Consider the following 19,232-nt stretch of genomic DNA (forward strand, 5'->3'; position numbering starts at 1 on the left):
AACCCTCAACTTTCAGAGTGTGGCCGAGCCCCTGCCGGTAACGGGCAGATGAGCGTCACGCTGCGCTCGCGTAAGCGGGAATCTGATTTGACGCATGGCGCTAAAAGTGCGGCCTAAAACAATACGTAGACATGAGTGTCCACGCGTGATATGCATTAATTAGGATTCAGCAATAAAATACAGGGAGTGGAGGCGAGGGCGGGGGTGGTGGTAAGTGCCGTGGTTTGGGCAATGCCGCTACGAACGTGGCGACCTCGGTTCAATTCTCAGCGGCAGCAGACGGCAGCGGCGAGTGATATTTGCGCTGGTCTTGGGTCACACTGCACTTTTACCGGCATGCACTGACCCGCATGGTGAAGTATGGCCGCACGGTGGTGGGGCAGGCGTTCCTTAGGCATCGACAAATGCACAAATAATGTTTTCACGCTGCTGCTGCTGCTGCGTTGGCAATGGTGCACAAGCACAATCAACACGTTCGTGATGCTGTCCTCAACGGAATAGTATATCATCGGCGATAGTATCAGGCATGGCCCTTATTCGCAGCAAATGAACGTCAAATGTGTGTTTACCTTTGTCCTTTTAGGGCAGTGTCCTTGACGAATGTGTCGAGTGTTACAAATACACAGCACATTAACATTGTTTTTACGTGGTTGCGATAAAATCGTGCTCGTGTGCACATTCTGGGTTGATTGATGCGTCGCTGGAGAGACGGCGGAGGCTTCATCCGGCAGCGGATTGATTTTTTACCGATTGTGACGTCGACGAATAAAACGAAACAAAATAACAACTTGCATTTGTCCCTCTTGTCACAGGACAGCTACGGTCGATAGGCTGCTCCGCAGAAGCGGCGGAACCTTCGCTACGATCGCGCCGACGTCCATGCGCTCCACTCGAGGTGGGGGGGAGACGAGAAGGTTTGTTTTTTTTTGGGTGCGGAGGGGGAAGTGGGGGAACTTGACCGAGCCGTCGCCAAATGGAGACCAAAATGATCGGCGTCTGTCCCACGATCATCACGCCCTCCCGGGACCTGGACTCACCCAAGGCGCCCAAGCACCTGTGGCGCCAGCCACGCACCCACATTAAGATCCAGCGCCGCGTGCTGTCCGACACGGACGCAATGTCCCAGCGAAGCTACGGCATGGAGCGCGCCGACGCCATGGACACGTGCAATCGACCAGGGCTGCACAAGTCGCGTATGTCCTGGCCCTCCTCGCTGCAGGGCTACCGGCGGTAAGGAGATACACGGAAGCTTATTTTGTGTCATCATTATTAACATGTACACATATAATTGTACGAACTTCGTTCCGCAACGCAACGCGTACGCGTCGTTGGCATCTCCGGATGAAAATGCGCCGCCTCGCAAATGTGAGCGATTATTGTTGCATATCCCATGTGCGGGGGGCATAATAACAACACCCGGCGTCGTGAATCCACCGTGCGATAATAACGAGGCAAGGGAGAGCCTCTCCCACGTGCTTGTTGGTGATGCGCCCCATCGAGAAGTCCAGGGGGGTGGAGGGGGCTGAGACCGCTGCCTCCCCTCTCGACTGAAGGTTCAGCGGCCCTTCCAAGTGACGATTGCAGTGAATAATGACCTACACACTGTCGATAATAGTTGGAGTGTGCTCAACAAAATGTGCAAATGAGAACAAATAATCGATGGCCATCATGCACTTTACATACGCACCGGGGCTGGCAGCGGAAGCAGAATGCATACGATAGACAAAAAGCAGTTCGCATGGTTAATTCCGTTTTGCTTAAAGATCCATTAGCATCGGTTGTGTTTCTGTATCTCCCGCCCCCCACCCCACCCCCCGCTTTAAACAAGGTCATGCCACAGAGTTGTTTCTCACTCAATATTTTCCAGGGTCGCTCGATTGGAGTTAGGTAGGCACGGCGAGTGTGACGGTGATATATTCCAGGTCGTGTACGCGGAGAAAGCCGGGAGAGATTAAGTCTTGGCTGCGATGATTTGATTCTGTTGTTTTTGCTTCCTGTAAAAGTGCGTTTTTTGTATAATGCTGGAAATGAGCGACAGAGTGTTGCTTCTATCGGTGGTCCTGCGATGGTGGTGGAAATTCCACATTCCCTTGCAGATAGCGGTTTATCCGAAGGATGAGCACTGTGCCATGAGTGTCCAGGAACGAGTCTCAGAACGTATTTTCAGGACTGTTGTCACATTCGGTTGGAGATGACGGGGGGGAGGGGGGGGTGGAGGGTTAGCACAATGGCTTGCATACTGTGACATCAATCATCAACCCGGTAACCAGAGTGCCATGGTGGCGAGATGTCAACTACCTCGCCTGGTATGCAGGAGGTCGTGGGCTCGATCCCGACCCTGACGCCTGCATATTTGGAGTTTGCATGTTCTCCCCGTGATCGCGGGGATTTTTCTCCGGGTCCTCTGGGTTTCCCCTCTACGTTTAAAAACATGTGTTTTAGAGAAATTGGCTGCGATTAATTCTAGATTTGAAGCTTTCGTGACTGCAAGAATTCATATTCTTAGGTTTTTTCGGTAAAGTCACGTAGGTAAAACATTAACATTAATATATTATTTTATTATATTACTAGCTGTACTACCCGGCTTCGCCCGGGACTTGAATCCACCACGGCCGGCCGCCTTTGTCTCCCCAGTGGCGATGTTAATACGCCACACCAGTTACTCGTTTGAGGCTGAGTCGACCTAGGGGAGGTTCAAATAATCTTGACCGGTGGTGGCCATGAGCGGGAATCGAACTGGGTTCGCCGGGTTGGTAGCGCAGCGTAGCGTTAACCACTACACCCACCGCTCCTCACACACACAGACGCACAGACACACACACAGACACACACACAGACACACGCAGACACACACAGACAGACACAGACAGACACACAGACACACAGACAGCACGCTAACCACTACACTACCGCTCCCCACACACCACACACGCACACACACAGACACACACACAGACACACACACAGACACCCACACACAGACACACACACACAGACACACACACAGGCAGCACGCTAAGCACTACACTACCGTTCCCCCTACACACCACACACGCACACACACAGACACACACACAGACACACACACACAGACACACAGACAGACACACACACACAGACACACAGACAGCACGCTAACCACTACACTACCGCTCCCCACACACCACACACGCACACACACAGACACACACACAGACACACACACACACAGGCAGCACGCTAAGCACTACACTACCGTTCCCCCTACACACCACACACGCACACACACAGACACACACACAGACACACAGACAGACACACACACACAGACACACAGACAGCACGCTAACCACTACACTACCGCTCCCCACACACCACACACGCACACACACAGACACACACAGACACACACACAGACACACACACACAGACACACACACACAGACACACACACACACAGACACACACACACAGACACACAGACAGCACGCTAACCACTACACTACCGCTCCCCATACACCACACACGCACACACACAGACACACACACAGACACAGACAGCACGCTAACCACTACACTACCGCTCCCCACACACCACACACACACAGACACACACACACACACACAGGCAGCACGCTAAGCACTACACTACCGTTCCCCCTACACAACACACGCGCACACACACAGATACACACACAATACACACACACATACACACAGACATACACATACATACAAACACACACATACATACACACAAACACATACACAATACACACACATACATACAGACACACACATACATACACACAAACACATACAGACACATACATACACACATACATACAGACACACAGACATACACATAAACACATACACACATAGTCATGACCTGGCTTTGCCCGGGACTTGTATCCACCACGCCCGGCCGCCTTTGTCTCCCCAGTGGCGATGTTAATACGCCACACCAGTTACTCGTTTTGAGGCTGAGTCCCTCCCTCGCCACTCTGCCTCCCTCGCCACTCTGTAGAGGACGTGAAATTTGTATGAATTTACCTCAGAGTGGCGTGTTGGGTGTCGAGGCCTAGCACCGTGCAGAGCCTCCCGCCTTGCCTGATTTTCCCACCCGGCGAACGCTGGGTACGGGTGCCGGTCCCCCCCCCCCCCCGCGCTATTAAAAATGGCGTCCACCCCGCGGCGAAAAGTTGCTACTCGTTGCCAGGGGCAACCGCCGTCCAATGAAAGCGGCGAAGGCGTCGTTAGCTGTTGCCAGGGGCAACCGCCGTCCAATGAAAGTGCGTATGGTCCGAAATCCACACACACATACACAGACAGACAGACAGACATGCACGATTTTATATATATAGATTTTATTTTACTTTTATTAATTTTAATGTTTTACCTACGTGACTTTACCGAAAAAACCTAAGAATATGAATTTGGCTGCAATACATTTCCACGTAGTAAGCCACATCGTTGCGCTATCACGTGTGGCCAGATCGCTTCTAAAAAAGAGCCCATATAGCTCAGTGTGCCCTACCTGGTAAAATAAAAAAAAGTTTTTTAATCGTTTCAAATCCTGGTCAGTGGTGAGTGATATCTGAATTGCTCATTGCCCCCCCCCCCCCCCTTCAAGAAACCCTGCATTGTAAAGCGTGGTAAAGTATGGTCAAACAACTGCAGTGTCCAACAAGGTGCGTGGAGGCATTCATCCAGCAGTGGAATGACAAAGGGCTGTACGTTATTTTAATACGCCACGTCAGGATGCTGGTCACTTCTTTAACAACTACGTTGAATGTCCGCGAAAAACCAGAGTACCTGGGGAATGGTGACGTTTAAGAGGGGTGACACTCACGAACCCTTTACCTGATGGGTCGGAGGCCACGTTGCCTCCTGTTTCTGTTCATTGACCACCTTATAGCCCGGCACGGTGGGAGTTTCAGGTACAAAGATGAATTCTTAACGACACTCAAACTCCACTCCCAGAACGCTGTACAGTATTAGGAATCAAGCAAAGTAATGCTGCAGCGTCGGTATTTCACGGGCGCACTGTGCTTCTCTCCGACTTATTTTCGGCTTCCCCCGCACCTCCGATTAACGCGGTTTGCTATGTAGGGTGTGAAAGAAGTTCAACGTACAATACAAACATTACCGTGCATTGTCGTTGCTCGGCGTGATGCCCGACGTTTCGCTCCATTGAGCTCCTCGAGAATCTCCCAGCGCCTGGGATGAAACGTCGGGACGCCGTGGCATACAACAGGGGGGGTCAAATCTAAATAAAAACATCGTGGGGAGCCATCGAGGCGGAGTGCTGTTAGCGATCGCCTGCTTACTGCAGAAGCACGTGGGCTCTGCATGAATCACCTACCCCACTGTCAAGGTGTCGCATTAAAGATTGGGGAAAATTGCTTTCAGCTAGTACCTTCTTACCAGGCGCCTATTTTGTGTGTGTGTGTGTGGCTGAGCGAGCCAATATCAGATTTAAAAGCTATCAATCTCACTTATTTATGGTTACTGATTGAGCCCAATTCACTGCAAATCTCACAAAAGCAGCCTAACCATCTCTCGAGCTCTACCAATGTTGTCGGCGTGCGATTTGTCAAATTTCAATTGGCGGGATTGTAGGGGGATGGTTGGAGGAGGGATAAAAATAAAAATACTTTCACAGTCCCGCACCAATCAGCGTGGTGAAATATGGTCAAACGATCCCCATGACCGACGCGCTGTGGGGAGGCCTTTATCCAATAAGAGACGGACAAATAACTGGAAATAATAATAAAACACAGCACGTCATTTTTCCTGAACGTATTACGTGCACTTTGAAATGGTAATGATAATAGGAATGCATTTCATCTTGTGAAGCCTCGCTGTGTTTTTCATGAGGGTGCTGCGACATTGGGGATTCCATTAACGGTGATTTTTTTTTCTTCTTGATGGGAAGAAACCGGCGAGCCTGAAGAACCCTTCCCCCACCCCCCCAAAAGCATTAGAGGGGGTCACGCTCAAAGCTCCGAGTCGAGAGATCCACAAATCTGTCTCTGCGCTTCCATCCGCTGGTCACCACGCAGCCAGCCCCAACCCCGAATCCCATTTGTGCGCTCACAAGGCTCAACTCTGGCATTTGCAACTAAAAGTATTTTTTTTCCGGTTGGGGGGAAGGCGGGGGGATGCATTTACCCCCCCCCCCCCCGACCCACTATCTCCCCTAACCCCCCAAGGAATGGCAAACCTAAGGGAGGTCCTCGGGGTAAAACAAAAAAAGCTTCTGCCTCTTTTTTTTAATCACCCTTGTAGCCGTTATAGACTGTTGGGATGAGTGCTGCTTCGAGCACCTATTAAGGTCGAAACGGGTGCGCGAAATGAAGATTTGACGAGTAGCATTCCAGGCCATCTTTGTCTCTGCAGTGATGCTTTTTTTACGCAGCTTCACATCGTATCAGTTGCCCGCCTAATGCTGAGTTGATCCTACAGGATGCGTGGCATCATTTCAGGTTTCACTTGCCATGGATGTCACCCATGGCCGGGAATTAAAACTTCGGTCGCCATACGCACAAGAACACGTTCATGCCATTAAATTTCAAACAACGAAACCCCATCAGAACTGAATAATAGTGCAGGTGGGGAAAATCATACGTTTTATGTGCATACATTAATTTCCATTAGATTAAATTTTAAAAATATATGTGCACACATTCATTTCAAAAGGCTGTCATATCGGCTTACACGAAGCTAAAATGCCTGATCACTGCACCGGCGCTTACTTTGTCAGCATTCATTTTCAGATGAAGAAGCCAAAAAGGAATAAATACGGGATTCATTGGTTCGTTTTTATAAATGTACCACTAAGATGCTAAGAGCCTTATTGTAATAATGGTGCAAAGACAAAGATCCCCGTATAGCCTTACCAAGCTGTTGGGACAAGTGCCGTTAGCGAGCACCTAATAATGGTACACAAACACCCACCACTGACATTAACCAGGTTTAATGTGCGTCCGGCAATCGGGCTGCTACCCTTGCCTGGAGGTATGATTTCTATATGGGGAACTATTCAGCAGCAGGGCATGTGTGATTGCTATTACGACCACCGACAATTATTCTTCAACATGGCCTAAATCTTGGAAGTATGTAATTTAATGCCCCACTATGTGCTGCTAAATGTGTTGGCAAGAGTGTGGTCAAGGTTATATTTAAGCTGCATAACGTGGACGAGATGGTTTTCAGGTGAGGATGCCCGGCAGGTTACAAAAGAGCCCCGTGGGCGTGTGGATGACGATTATTGCTGTTGTTTATTATTATGATCACAGTTGCCGAGGCAAAGCCTTCTAAAAAAAAGTGGCTATCGGCACAATGTGACATTTGGTGCTCAAATCCGTGATTACAAAAAATCCCCCAAGGCGGCTTTTAATTTAAATTTCCATGTAACGAAACGGCACATTTACAGCGTTCCCCCGCTGTAATCCTCGGAGAAAATAACCACTGGAGAACGGAGCTATGGTTTATTCCGCCTGTGTCTCCACCTGTGAATTCCGTCGATACTCTGACTGAGTGCCACGCCTTGTCACCTTCCGAGTGTCCCGGTTTCACTGCAGACACTTGGCACATTGCAGCTTTCTTTCTGCCGCGGCCAGAAGCAGCTTCTCGGCTCTTTAATTGGTAAACCCTCGTGTATGTCGGTGTTTTACACGCGTGAAATGTATATTTTTCCACGCGTTTATTGCATTACTTTCCATGAATGGTGAAGTTCTCGTTTTATTAATCTCTGCCCAAATTCTCGAAATGCCAAGCAGCCAGCAACAACCGTTACGATCCGAGTTGCAGCATTTGAGTCCATACATGACTTACAATGAGCTTCGCAGAGATTTGGAAAATCAACGATGGCAGGGAATTCCGAAGTGGAGGCGTGCGAGGGAAGAAGCAGAAAGATAAGTGTAGTGATCTGCAACGAACACAGTGTGGGTGAGATTTTTTTTTTACTATTAACCTTTTTTTTTACCAGGCAAGGCCCCTCCACTGAGCTATGTAGATTTGTTTTAAGTGACCTGGCTTCAAATGATAGCTCAACGAAGTGGCTTATCATGTGGAAATGTATAGTTGCCAAATATTCTAAACGCACGTTGTTTCTAAATGTGGAGGGAAAGATCGGAGGACCCGGAGAAAAATTTCACGCGACCACGGGGAGAACATGAAAACTCCAAATATACTGGCGTCAGGGTCGGGATCGAACCCACAACCTCCTGCATACCAGGTGAGGTAGTTAGCATCTCGCCACCGTGGCGAACCAGTCAGTCTGATTTGCCGAGTCCTCAATATGGAATGAGGAATTCACCAGTGAATTTCATAGGAACTGCAACCGTTGTCGTAGACATTTATAAAAGATGAAGATAGTTTCCAAGATGAATGGATAGGCTGAAATTCCGGCGCTGGTAAATGCTCCTTTGCATGTATTTTTTTTTTTGGGGGGGGGGGGGGGATTTGCTGTCTCTCAAACCAATGGGGAAAATTGCCAATCTGATGCATTTTGGCGGCTTCTGCAAGATAATCATCATTGGCTATGATATATCAACTGCTGGATAAAGGCCACTCCAAGCTGTTGTCATTTCTCACAGTCTCCCGATGCAAACAATCCGTCCGTCCATCCATCCATCAACAAGCCACCAATCCAATACATCCATCAATTCATCCACAAGGGTATTAACCTGGCCAAATATATCCTGGTATGACCAATTTGGAAAACGCCAATGTTTTATTTTTTCTATTTTACTCAGGGACTGCTTTGGCAGTGATGCAGAAGCAGTGAAAATATACTCAATACATTCATCACCAGCGCTGCCTTGTAAGATTACAATGTACAATCGGCTTGTATTTAAGGTAATGTACCCTTCTTTAGATTAGAGAGAGGCTGAAAGAGGGCAAAGTATGAATCAGTATTCCCCCCCTCTCTCTCTCTCTGCCAACGAAACATTTTGTCTTCCCTCGAAACGTCCGTCGATTGTGTACGTCTTTTTTCTGTTTTGCGTCATTGTTCGTGACAAATGTGGTAAGTGAAAAACATAAAATTCACATGAGTGCGGGACAAATGATTTAAGCGCTGAACCTTTACAGCAGAGTTTTAGACACCGGCTTGATGGTCCGAACGCAGATAATAAGACGGCACCTGAATGAGTTGTGTGGATCAACTGTGATGCATTCACAAGACACAGGGCAGCACCACGTGTTTGGATTCCAAAAAGGATAACATTTACCCGTATTAAAAATAGTGTTAGAATTAAATTATATATACACAAAACAAAAAAACATCCCGCCTGCTTTACGAATCGTCTCTTTCATAGCGGTAGCAACATTTTATGAAATATGAATACGTCTGAAGCGTTATCCTAAGGTGGCTGTTCAGTTCATGGTAAGGGAGTTAACATGTTTTTATTGTATTTGACTTAAAACTTTCGTGACTGCAGTAATTCATATTCTTGGTTCTTTCGGTAAAGTTTCGTAGATATTTAATACAATTTAATTTAAATGAAAAAAATAATAAAACATTTTTTTATTTTAATACATTTATCATTGAATTTTTTTTCTATCTACGTGACTTTATCGAAAGAACCAAGAATGTGTTTTTATTGTGTTTTAAAGTCGGGCTAACCTCTTGTTGGTGGTCGTAGCTGTTCATAGTACAGAGTTTACACCCAGCTTTCATTACCAGTGACGGAAGTAAAGTGTGAATCGTCATGCCTTCATCCAGCAGCGAATTGGTCAAGGCCACTGGTGATATCATCTAATTGTTTGGTGTGCAGTGTGCGTTACAGAATAATTAAAATACTCTATAACGGGCTTTGTGTTGACAAGGAAAGAGCGTATGTTTTCTTGAAAATGTGTAGATGCTCTCAGACAATATCGCAAGGCAACTTAACCATTATCCTTTTCGAAAAATACATTGTAAATTTATTTTGTTCAGTTTAGCACATTTGATACTTAAATTTAACGCATACACTGAAAGTTAGCTCTGTGGGGATCCAAGTACATAATATGTACCCCGCTGTGTTACAGAAAGTTTTTTTTTAAGGAAGCCAATCATTGACAACAGAAAATGCTTCCATCACGTGACAAGTGACAGATTGTGGTATAGGTTACCTATCGCTATGGCTTGGATATTACTGGTAGGAACCTCCTGGTTACACCAGCCCACAGGGGATTATTGTGTCCATCGTGCAGGGAGCGGCTGGGTGGGGAGGGAGGGCCTGGGTGGCGAGGGGAGGGTGGAGAGGGGCTGGGTGGGGAGGGAGGGAGGGGAGGATGGGGAGGGGCTGGGTGGGGAGGGCAGGGAGGAGCTGGGTAGGGAGGGTGGGGCTGGGTGGGGAGGGGCTGGTCACCCCGTGGTGCCCTTATAAAACTCAACGTTTAACCTACTCACGCCGGCTTTTGCCCGCCCTCACAGTCGGGCATATTTGCGGAATACACCACGCCGCCGTTGACCCTGGCCATTGACCGAGCAACCCAACGTTCCTACCAGCTCCCTCCGCAGGAATGTGTATTATGTCCCTCTGTCCATCTGTTCTTCCATTCGTCTTTCCGTCTGTTGGTCAGTCCATCCATTCACCTGTCCCTCCATTCGTTTCTCTATCCATTTGTCTGTCTATCCGTTTGTCCGTCCTTCCGTTTTCTAGTCCATCTCTTTATCCCTCTCTCCATTCGTCTGTCCAACCATTCACCCGTCCATCTGTCCATCCGTGGACGATTCACCTGTTTTCAGTCAAACCTGCAAAATGACCTATCGATAGGAAATGCATCACTCAGCTCCGCAAAACAAAAAAAAACACGTGCAATTTTTTGGGCAAGAATGTCAATAACATGCTTCCACAAATGCTTTTAAAGGCGAGTTATGCCATTATGTGCACCACCCCCAAATAGTGCACTTGCATTACAACACGAGTGCAGTGGCGGCTCGTAGCATTGCCACTAGGCGGGGCTGTTGTGAGTGACCTCTGAAAAGATGGCGTTCTAATTAAGAAAAACCTCGTCATGTTATTGGCCTTCCCGTGAACGTGATATCACTGTCTTATCTACTAATGGTAGGAAATTTCTAATCAATACGAAAGAAAACAACAAAGCACCTAAATGTTGTCCCAATGACCCTCAAGTCCACACTACGCAACCCCTTTGACACTGCCGAAAGCCTAAAGAGCAATTCAAGATCAGCTGATACGACTCAACTAAATTCGCCAAGGCAACCAAGACACCGCGTAACTGTACAATAACCGCCACATACCGTCGTACACCCAGCTACACAAAAAGCTTTGAATTGCATTCATTGGCGACATTAATACAATTGTAAAGGAGAGCCGACACAAGGTTGCGAGGGGGTTCGTCTCTTAATCCTTTTCTCCCATCCACACCTGTCCCCAGCCGTCCCAATCTCGTTCCCGCCAAAGCTCCCCTCTTCCCGCCAGTTCTCTCCTTATCAGAGGTGTGGACTCGAGTCATGTGACTTGGACTCGAGTCAGACTCGAGTCATGAATTTGATGACTTCAGACTCGACTTGGACTTGCATAACAATGACTTTGTCCCACCTCTGAGGTGTGGACTCGAGTCATGTGACTTGGACTCGAGTCAGACTCGAGTCATGAATTTGATGACTTCAGACTCGACTTGGACTTGCATAACAATGACTTTGTCCCACCTCTGAGGTGTGGACTCGAGTCATGTGACTTGGACTCGAGTCAGACTCGAGTCATGAATTTGATGACTTCAGACTCGACTTGGACTTGCATAACAATGACTTTGTCCCACCTCTGCTCCTTATATCTCCTTGCTTACCCCTCCCCCTTCTCCTGTCACCGTCCCACTAACCCTCCTATTGGTGGGGATCCTTCCCCTGACACCCCTACACAATGTGCACAGGCCCTACTATCTTCTTCACTTTTCACTCGAGCTTATTTTGTTGTGTGGCCACCGTTTGTCTCACCGTTATCTGTGGCAACTGTAACATCACTTGTTTCCTCCTAGAGCGTGTTGGCCGTGAGCTGCTATATTTGCACAGTGCGGTCTCGCATTGTGGTGCCCTTTTCAAACAGTATGGCTAAAATGCGAAGCTAATCGCAATGAACGAAGGGAAATCTCTGCACTCGGATGCCTTCACAGCCGAGATCTCCCTGAGGCACAAATCAGACTGTGGTGTTACCACAGTCAGACTGTGGTGTTACCACAGTCTGATTATGAACAGCTTAAAATGTCTGTTTAATACGTAGTAGGCTTTCGCGACCAATATCATCCATACTACTGTTTTTTGGGGTTAGATCACGTAAATATATAAATGTGTCGTTTAATCCGCCACCACCCGACACAGCAAATTAGTAAGGTTTGTCACGTGAACAGAACGTGCCAATTTGTTACTGGTACAGCACACCGGTGTGTTGGAGAGCAAAGCCACAACATTACAATCCGAGTATGACGTTTCACCAATAGGTACAACTAGCTTCATCAGGCGACAGCCAGATTTGTGAAGAACTTCAAATGTTATCTTCATTAGGCAAATCACTTTGAAAGAATCATCATATATATTTTAAATGAAAACACAACGTCAAAATTTATGGATTTTTTTTTTTAGAAAAATAATTTCTCATCTTTAGCTGCTTGGTGGGCCGGCGCCACAACTCCCCTGGTGGAAGAACCGCGCCTGTGTCTGTATATTTGTAGTCTCCCTGTTGCCTCGTGTATTTTTAAATCCTTTATATTAAGTTCACTTGCTTGCTTGCTTGCGCGCTTACGACCGTGCAAATCTTTCGGTCGTTTTTAAATCCTTTATATTAAGTTCACTTAATTGCTTGCTTGTGCGCTTACGACCGTGCAAATCTTTCGGTCGTTTTTTAACCCACTTCCCGTGATCCAATCGGGCTGACATTTTGCACACAGACTCGTTGTGCGTGACAATTTATTTTCGTGAAAAAAATCCAAAATTTTACACTGTTTAGGAAAAAAATATATATATTTAATTACCAATTGCTTAATGGTGGCAGGCAATCATCTGACCCATAGGTGGCAGCCATCTCAAGCCAGAGGACGAGAGGACTCTAGCCGCCACGCATATAAAGGATTTATTGTGAAAAACTTTGTTTTTACGGGTTAATTTTTTCTCCAGATCTGGAGGTCTTTCCTTCCACATTGAGAATCAACAACATGCGTTTATAGTATTTGGCTTCAATACATTTCCACGTGGTAAGCCGCTTTATTGAACTATTATTTATGGCCAGATCACTTCTGAAAAATAACTATTATAGCTCGGTGGGCTTTTTCTGGTAAAATACAATGTTTCGTTTCGTTTCGTGTGCCGCCTTATACCACATAATTGGCCACCGCTCACGTGTAACACGCATGTTGTGTTGTCGTCCATTTGTTTGTGCGTCCATGTGGCTTCATGTTTTCGCCGTCTCTTTTTTTTCTTCCGTATTCTAATTAATTGTGCTATTGACATCACGTCACGAGATGAAGAATCCGAATCGAATCCCACAGCAGTGCTTGCCATTTGCCGGAGAACGGCTGCGGGAAAGATTTTTTTTCACAGGACTTGTTCAAAAACCACTGTCATCTTGCCCCCTAAAGCAGCCTTCATTTTACGCGTTTCTGCGTGCGCATTTCTCTGTACGGTTGACGCTCCTTGTAAGGATATGCTTGCACTGTTTTGCAGTGCTGTTATGTGCGGGTTCCGCTGTTTTCATATGCAGCCTAGGAATGCCATAACTATCTGTGCCGTTGGACCACATAATAAAAATAACGGGCGCTGGCAAGGCCACGTGATGTTACGTGTCACATGCACGGACGTTATGGCATCACGTGACTTTTCTATCACATCACATGACTTTGTGACGTCATACCGTCCGTACACGTGCATGACCACACATCTCTCATCCCTTTATTTTGTTTATTTCTCACTTTAATCTCGTTCAGTTGTACCTGTGGCCTCCAAGTCTCTCATATATATCTCTGCCTTATCTCTCTTTCATCTCACTAAACCGAATATCGTTGTCTCAGCAAGCCATAGCTCTCGTTGGGCCACAGGCGCGTCACTCCCAAGAGCCTTCTCAGGCCACGTGTGGCCCGCGTGTAGGCCCGTCATGTGAAGAACCCAGACCGAATAAAATGAAGGCTCCCCCACTGCTTTGGCTTGTCAGCTTGTTTATCTAGTGCATTATTGCCGATGCTGCTTAATGTGATGCCGCTGAGAGATGTGCCTTTGTTTATTTATGAAATGCTGTTTCAGAGGGACTGTTTGGTCGGCTGAACACACGTGTGCTGTCTGTTCGCTGACATTCGTTCCGTGCTGCAGTTTTGGTGCCGTTTCTCCGCCAGTCAGCAATTTGTATGTCTAGGCACGGAAGCATTGAAGGGTAAGCTCTGGGGTGTTGTGATGTGCGTTGCCTATGTTTATATCCTGATTCCATCCACCGTGTTTGCTAAAGCAAGGTTCCCTTGACTCGCTCTTTGGCCAGCTGGAAAATGTCAAAGGTCATGAAAAGCACCTTTTATTTTAGCCATGCGTGTTTGTTTGGCATGCTAGATTCACAAACCACGCAGCCCTACTCACGTCTTGCAAAGGTGCAGCCCTGCAAATGCTTTCTCGTGCCGCTGCCGGTGGAGAGGCCTGCACTAAAGGGAGCTTTTAGAGAGCGCCTCTGGATGGTGTTTTTGCCCTACTCTTACACGCGGACCAAACATCTTGAAAGAGGTGGGAGAACCCGTAAATTACCCCCACCACACACACGACCTGCCAATTGATTGACTGTGCCGCAGAGGTCGCAAACGGGTTTTGATTCCTTACCCGTACCTGTACCCGGCCGCACCAGGGTCGCAAACGGGTACCCGTACCCGTACCCAGCCGTACCCGGCCAGGTACGGGTAGGGTACGGGTATCGGGTACCTGATTGCGACCTCTGGGATGAAGCCATGTTGCAGACACGGGTGGGTTGATTCTAGGAACTTGAATTGTGAGAAGAGACAAGACGTTGGGAAATGAGTGACAAACGGTTACTCACCAGTGACTCACGGTCTACCCGTACCCGGCCGCACCAGGGTCGCAAACGGGTACCCGTACCCGTACCCGGCCGGGTACCCGTACCCGGCCGGGTACGGGTAGCCGGGTATCGGGTAGGGTACGGGTATCGGGTACCCGGTTGCGACCTCTGCTGTGCCGTACCCATTTATGCTGCTGGGTGGCCAGAGGCGGGAGCGGACTTTGAAGAAACTTTAGGATTGTTTCAAGTGCTGCGCCAGGAGAGTGAACCAGTGACCTCTCGATTGCAGGTCCAGAGTAGTAACCTTTACCCCACGGAAGTATGTGAATGGTTATGGTAGCTGTATCTCTTATCTTCGTATGAACAATATTTCTCCCATCTAATGCCGTATTTGCGGCTTTAGACTACTTACGGACAAGTTCCAATGATAATTGTGTTAAGAATACCTTGTTTTTATTGTGCTGATTGTTGTAATTTTCCTTTTATCATCGTACTGTAATGCAATAAAGTGGATCATTAGGTTTCAGTTTATAGATGTATTGCAAATACATTCTTTTTGTCAATGTATATAATAATTTACCCTTCTTACGCACAATGTCACTTTATGAAAATTACAAAGGATAGCAGTGGGAAAAGGCTCAAGAGAACTGCATTTAAACGTGAATGTAAGAGTGTCATATTAAGATCGTGATAGTTATTTTATTATTTCATCATTTAAAACTTTTGGTGCAACCTTATATAAGAATGAGTCATTCTGGCGAGGTTATATTAAGTGTAAAAGTATATTTCAAAGCAATGATCTAAAAATGAAAAGTAATTTTCGAGCACAGCTGTCAACTGGTCAATTCAAACGGCACGCCACGTCATTGCTAGGTTCGTTGGGATTTTATAAATCCTTCATACTCTATTTATCACTTGCCACAATTGTGCATGAGATTAATACGATTTAATTGGTTCATCCTGTGGATAAAGGTTGCAATGCTCGCACACCAAACCCTCTCTAAGCTTATAACAAAATCTGGCATAAGCAGAACATAGTTCAATTGTGACCACTTTTCTTTGTCGATCCAGTTCTGAATGAGCGTCTCCTCATGCCACGTGGGTTGTGGCAGTTTGTTTGGCCTAACTTCGCCATGCTGGTCAGCACGGGTTGGTGAAGGATAGGGAGGGCGAGGGCCCACGGCCGTTTGAGATTTCGCTCGTCCATGATGTTAGCGGTGACCAAGAATCAAACTCAAGTTTGGCACCTTCACAGCACAGTACGCTAACCACTTTGCTACCACTCATATATATGTGTATCTTTTGTAGCGATACAACCTCAGTGTCACTCTCATGTATATGAACACGGCTTAGACTAGAATCACTCTTTTGCGAATATGAAAATGTATGAATTCATGTTGAGCGCCGGTCAGTGCTCTTGATTGTAATTCATCTTTCGAATTGTCCACGGTCTTGGATGATGGCATGTCCTGCCGGTCCACGTACTTGTCAACCTGTCCTCAAAGCAAACCCTGCAAGGCATCTGATAAGTCCATATTGATTGAAATCCTTAATGTGGCTAAGACCCCGTGAAGCTGTGGAAGAGTAATGACAATTTTAAATGACACATTGAGGGTGAATGTAATTACGTGGATCAGACACATGGAAACACTGTCTTCATCATTATTAATTGCATTATCCAGTATTCGTACAATATCAATAAAGTGACCGTGCAAAGGAACATCGTTTGATTTTCGCTGGTGTTTTAGCCCTGGCACATTAGGCAAAGCCCATTAAAGGCAAATTGCTTGGCTATTAAGGAAAAGGCTTGGCATCAGTGAAATAGCGGAATAGAAAACAGATGGAAGAGCTGGCGCATGTCGCTGGAAATCGTACGAACGCGCGGCGCCGGGAGTGCAACTCTGCCGGCTTCTCACCATTACAAATCCTGTGGCGGAAGTCACCGACGGTTCAAGGGTGCCCCGTGGCAGGCGGCGTGCCTCCTGTGTGGGCAATTAACCAATGTTTCCGAACACCAGAGGCGGCGGGGTGATCGCAGGTGTTATTGCACGCGCTAAGAGGAACATTCCGTGCGCTGGAATTTTTTTTTTATATTTACGGTGTGCTTCAAAAAAATGTTAACACTTGTAAGAATTTGAAACAATACCGCAAGAAATGTGCCTCTGGGCTCTGGAGACCACCTGGAGAACATTCCAGGCGTGCGTTGATTTTTTTGAAGCTATCAACATACATTTGTTAAAACTAGATTCGAAAATACATTTGTTATCATGTTACAGTGTATCCGTTCTTTTTCCATTAAAAACGATAGTCCCATATAAATGTTAATTTTTTTTCAAGCACCCTGTATTTATATGCTAGAGCTGTTGGGAGAGTGGTGGCACAGTGGCTAGTGCACCGTGCTGTAAACCTAGTAACCTGAGTTTGATTCCTGGCCATGGCTTACGCTGGTGATGAGTGATATCTGAAACGGCCCTGCACTCTTCCATTTATCAACCTATGCTGCCCAGCGTTACATCGGGAGGTCTTTGCCAACAACGGCATGACAAAGATCTGAACGTGTATCACTGTTATGACTAAATAATACTTTCAGCCAAACAAGAACCTCTTGAGATCAACTGCATATTTTAAATCATTGGAATTACACGCACCGCCTTAATATTTAAAGTAATATACTTATTGTTTATGAGCGTGTTAATTTTTATGATGCTGTTTAACAACCTCTATGATGTTGAACAAAAAATGTATCACCAGGCCCTTGTTTTCAAGCTTTGAAAAAAAGATATTGATTGCGACAATGCAACTTTTAATATCGAGTGAATAAATAAAATCAAGGTGCAATAATAGATCAGTTCTTTCCTTGCCTGTGAGTGCCTCATCGTATTTATTCTCACAGTGCGTTAACATGAAAACCTCGTAAAATCCTCAGTCTATTGTGACCTTATTTCTTTTATTTTAGACTTTATTCCTTGGAGGTAAAATCTGCGGGAAGGGAAAGTATTGATTTGGGGAAATACCAAGCCTGATAAATCAGGAAGCAAGGGGTACCTGAGTTGGACCGTAAAGCATTTAATCAATTAATCAACGTGAATATTACATTTAATCATAAGTCAATACAAATGTATAAAATGTGATGGAAACGTTTGTTAGTGAACATCAGAAGCCAGCTCAAGGTAGTATTTTTGTTGAAAACGTATCTTATAAAATGTTTTTTTTTATCATCATCATTATCAGTCGTCATCTGTCCACTGCTGCACGAAGCCCTCCCCAAGCCAAACTCCATCGAGCGCCTGCAGAGGAGCTGATTGTTTCACTCCATCTCTATAGTAGTGGCACACACATGTGTAATCCAGCACCATGGATGCGAGGGTTTGTGGATCGCACAAACGTTGTGAATCTCCCTTCCTGTGAACGTCAAGGAGGTGCAATAACCCTGGCTCGTCAGGAGCTGGCATTGCATCAAGTGGATTAATCGCCATCTGTATTCCATCTGTACGGGGATAGAGTGTTGCCCCCTCGCGTGTGTGGGTTTCCACCGGGTGCTCCAGATTCCTCCCACACGTGTAAACATTCATCATTAACTGGCTGTAGAGAACTGCAGAGCTTGGGCAATTGTTTATCCCGGCTGCAAAAGAGTCTACGATTCATTGTGGCTTTCCTGGATAAACGAGTAAGAATAAATAATGACGATGCATGTCCTGTCCCGTGTGTTCTCTCAATTGGCTGCCCCTGTCATTCGTCTTGAGCCTCCGGCTGTCATCCCATGGAGCAACATGACCTAGCCAAGGCCACTTTACTTTTGTAATAGGCAATATGCTATCTCTGAAAGATAAACAAAACAAATGCAATGTATAAAGATGCATGGAGGGGTGCATGCTTGGAGACAGAAAGAGGAACACGTGGGGTCAGATGGTTTATATTTTTGAGATATAAATTCCCCATTAAAAAGAGCTTGGGGTATTCTGTTTGAAACATGAGTGCCACAAAGCCACGTACAGTTCATATTTCTTACACCTACAGATCAACGTATAGGCATTTGAATCATTCATTTAATTTAAGTAATTTACTGCTATTCTGTATGTGATCCATTTATACTCCACAACAGAATAAATTACACTTTGAAACACAGTTCTTAGAAAGGTCATGAGATTTAATTAAGAATGGATTCTATAGCTCTCTTAATTGGAAATGCTTATCATACACTGCTGTTGTAATACATGTAGCTGGCTGCTGATGGTGATTAATTTTATTTTCCTC

The 19,232-nt window shown here is 46.2% G+C and overlaps 1 protein-coding gene across 2 annotated transcripts in view; it reads left to right on the top strand.

Annotated features, from left to right (window-relative positions):
* The first annotated feature begins 931 nt into the window (after window positions 1-931).
* The window catches only part of LOC133351955 (cAMP-specific 3',5'-cyclic phosphodiesterase 4D-like), a 314,479-nt gene continuing 296,178 nt past the window's right edge, over window positions 932-19,232 (top strand). For both annotated transcript variants that reach the window (XM_061567578.1, XM_061567579.1), the window contains exon 1: window positions 932-1,230. In XM_061567578.1, coding sequence (XP_061423562.1) covers window positions 974-1,230 — 257 coding nt within the window. In that variant the 5' untranslated portion in view covers window positions 932-973. The remainder of the gene's footprint in view (window positions 1,231-19,232) is intronic.

This window comes from Lethenteron reissneri, chromosome 39 (genome assembly GCF_015708825.2).
Source record: "Lethenteron reissneri isolate LAM-NWPU_2019-01 chromosome 39, ASM1570882v1, whole genome shotgun sequence".
NCBI lineage: Eukaryota > Metazoa > Chordata > Hyperoartia > Petromyzontiformes > Petromyzontidae > Lethenteron > Lethenteron reissneri.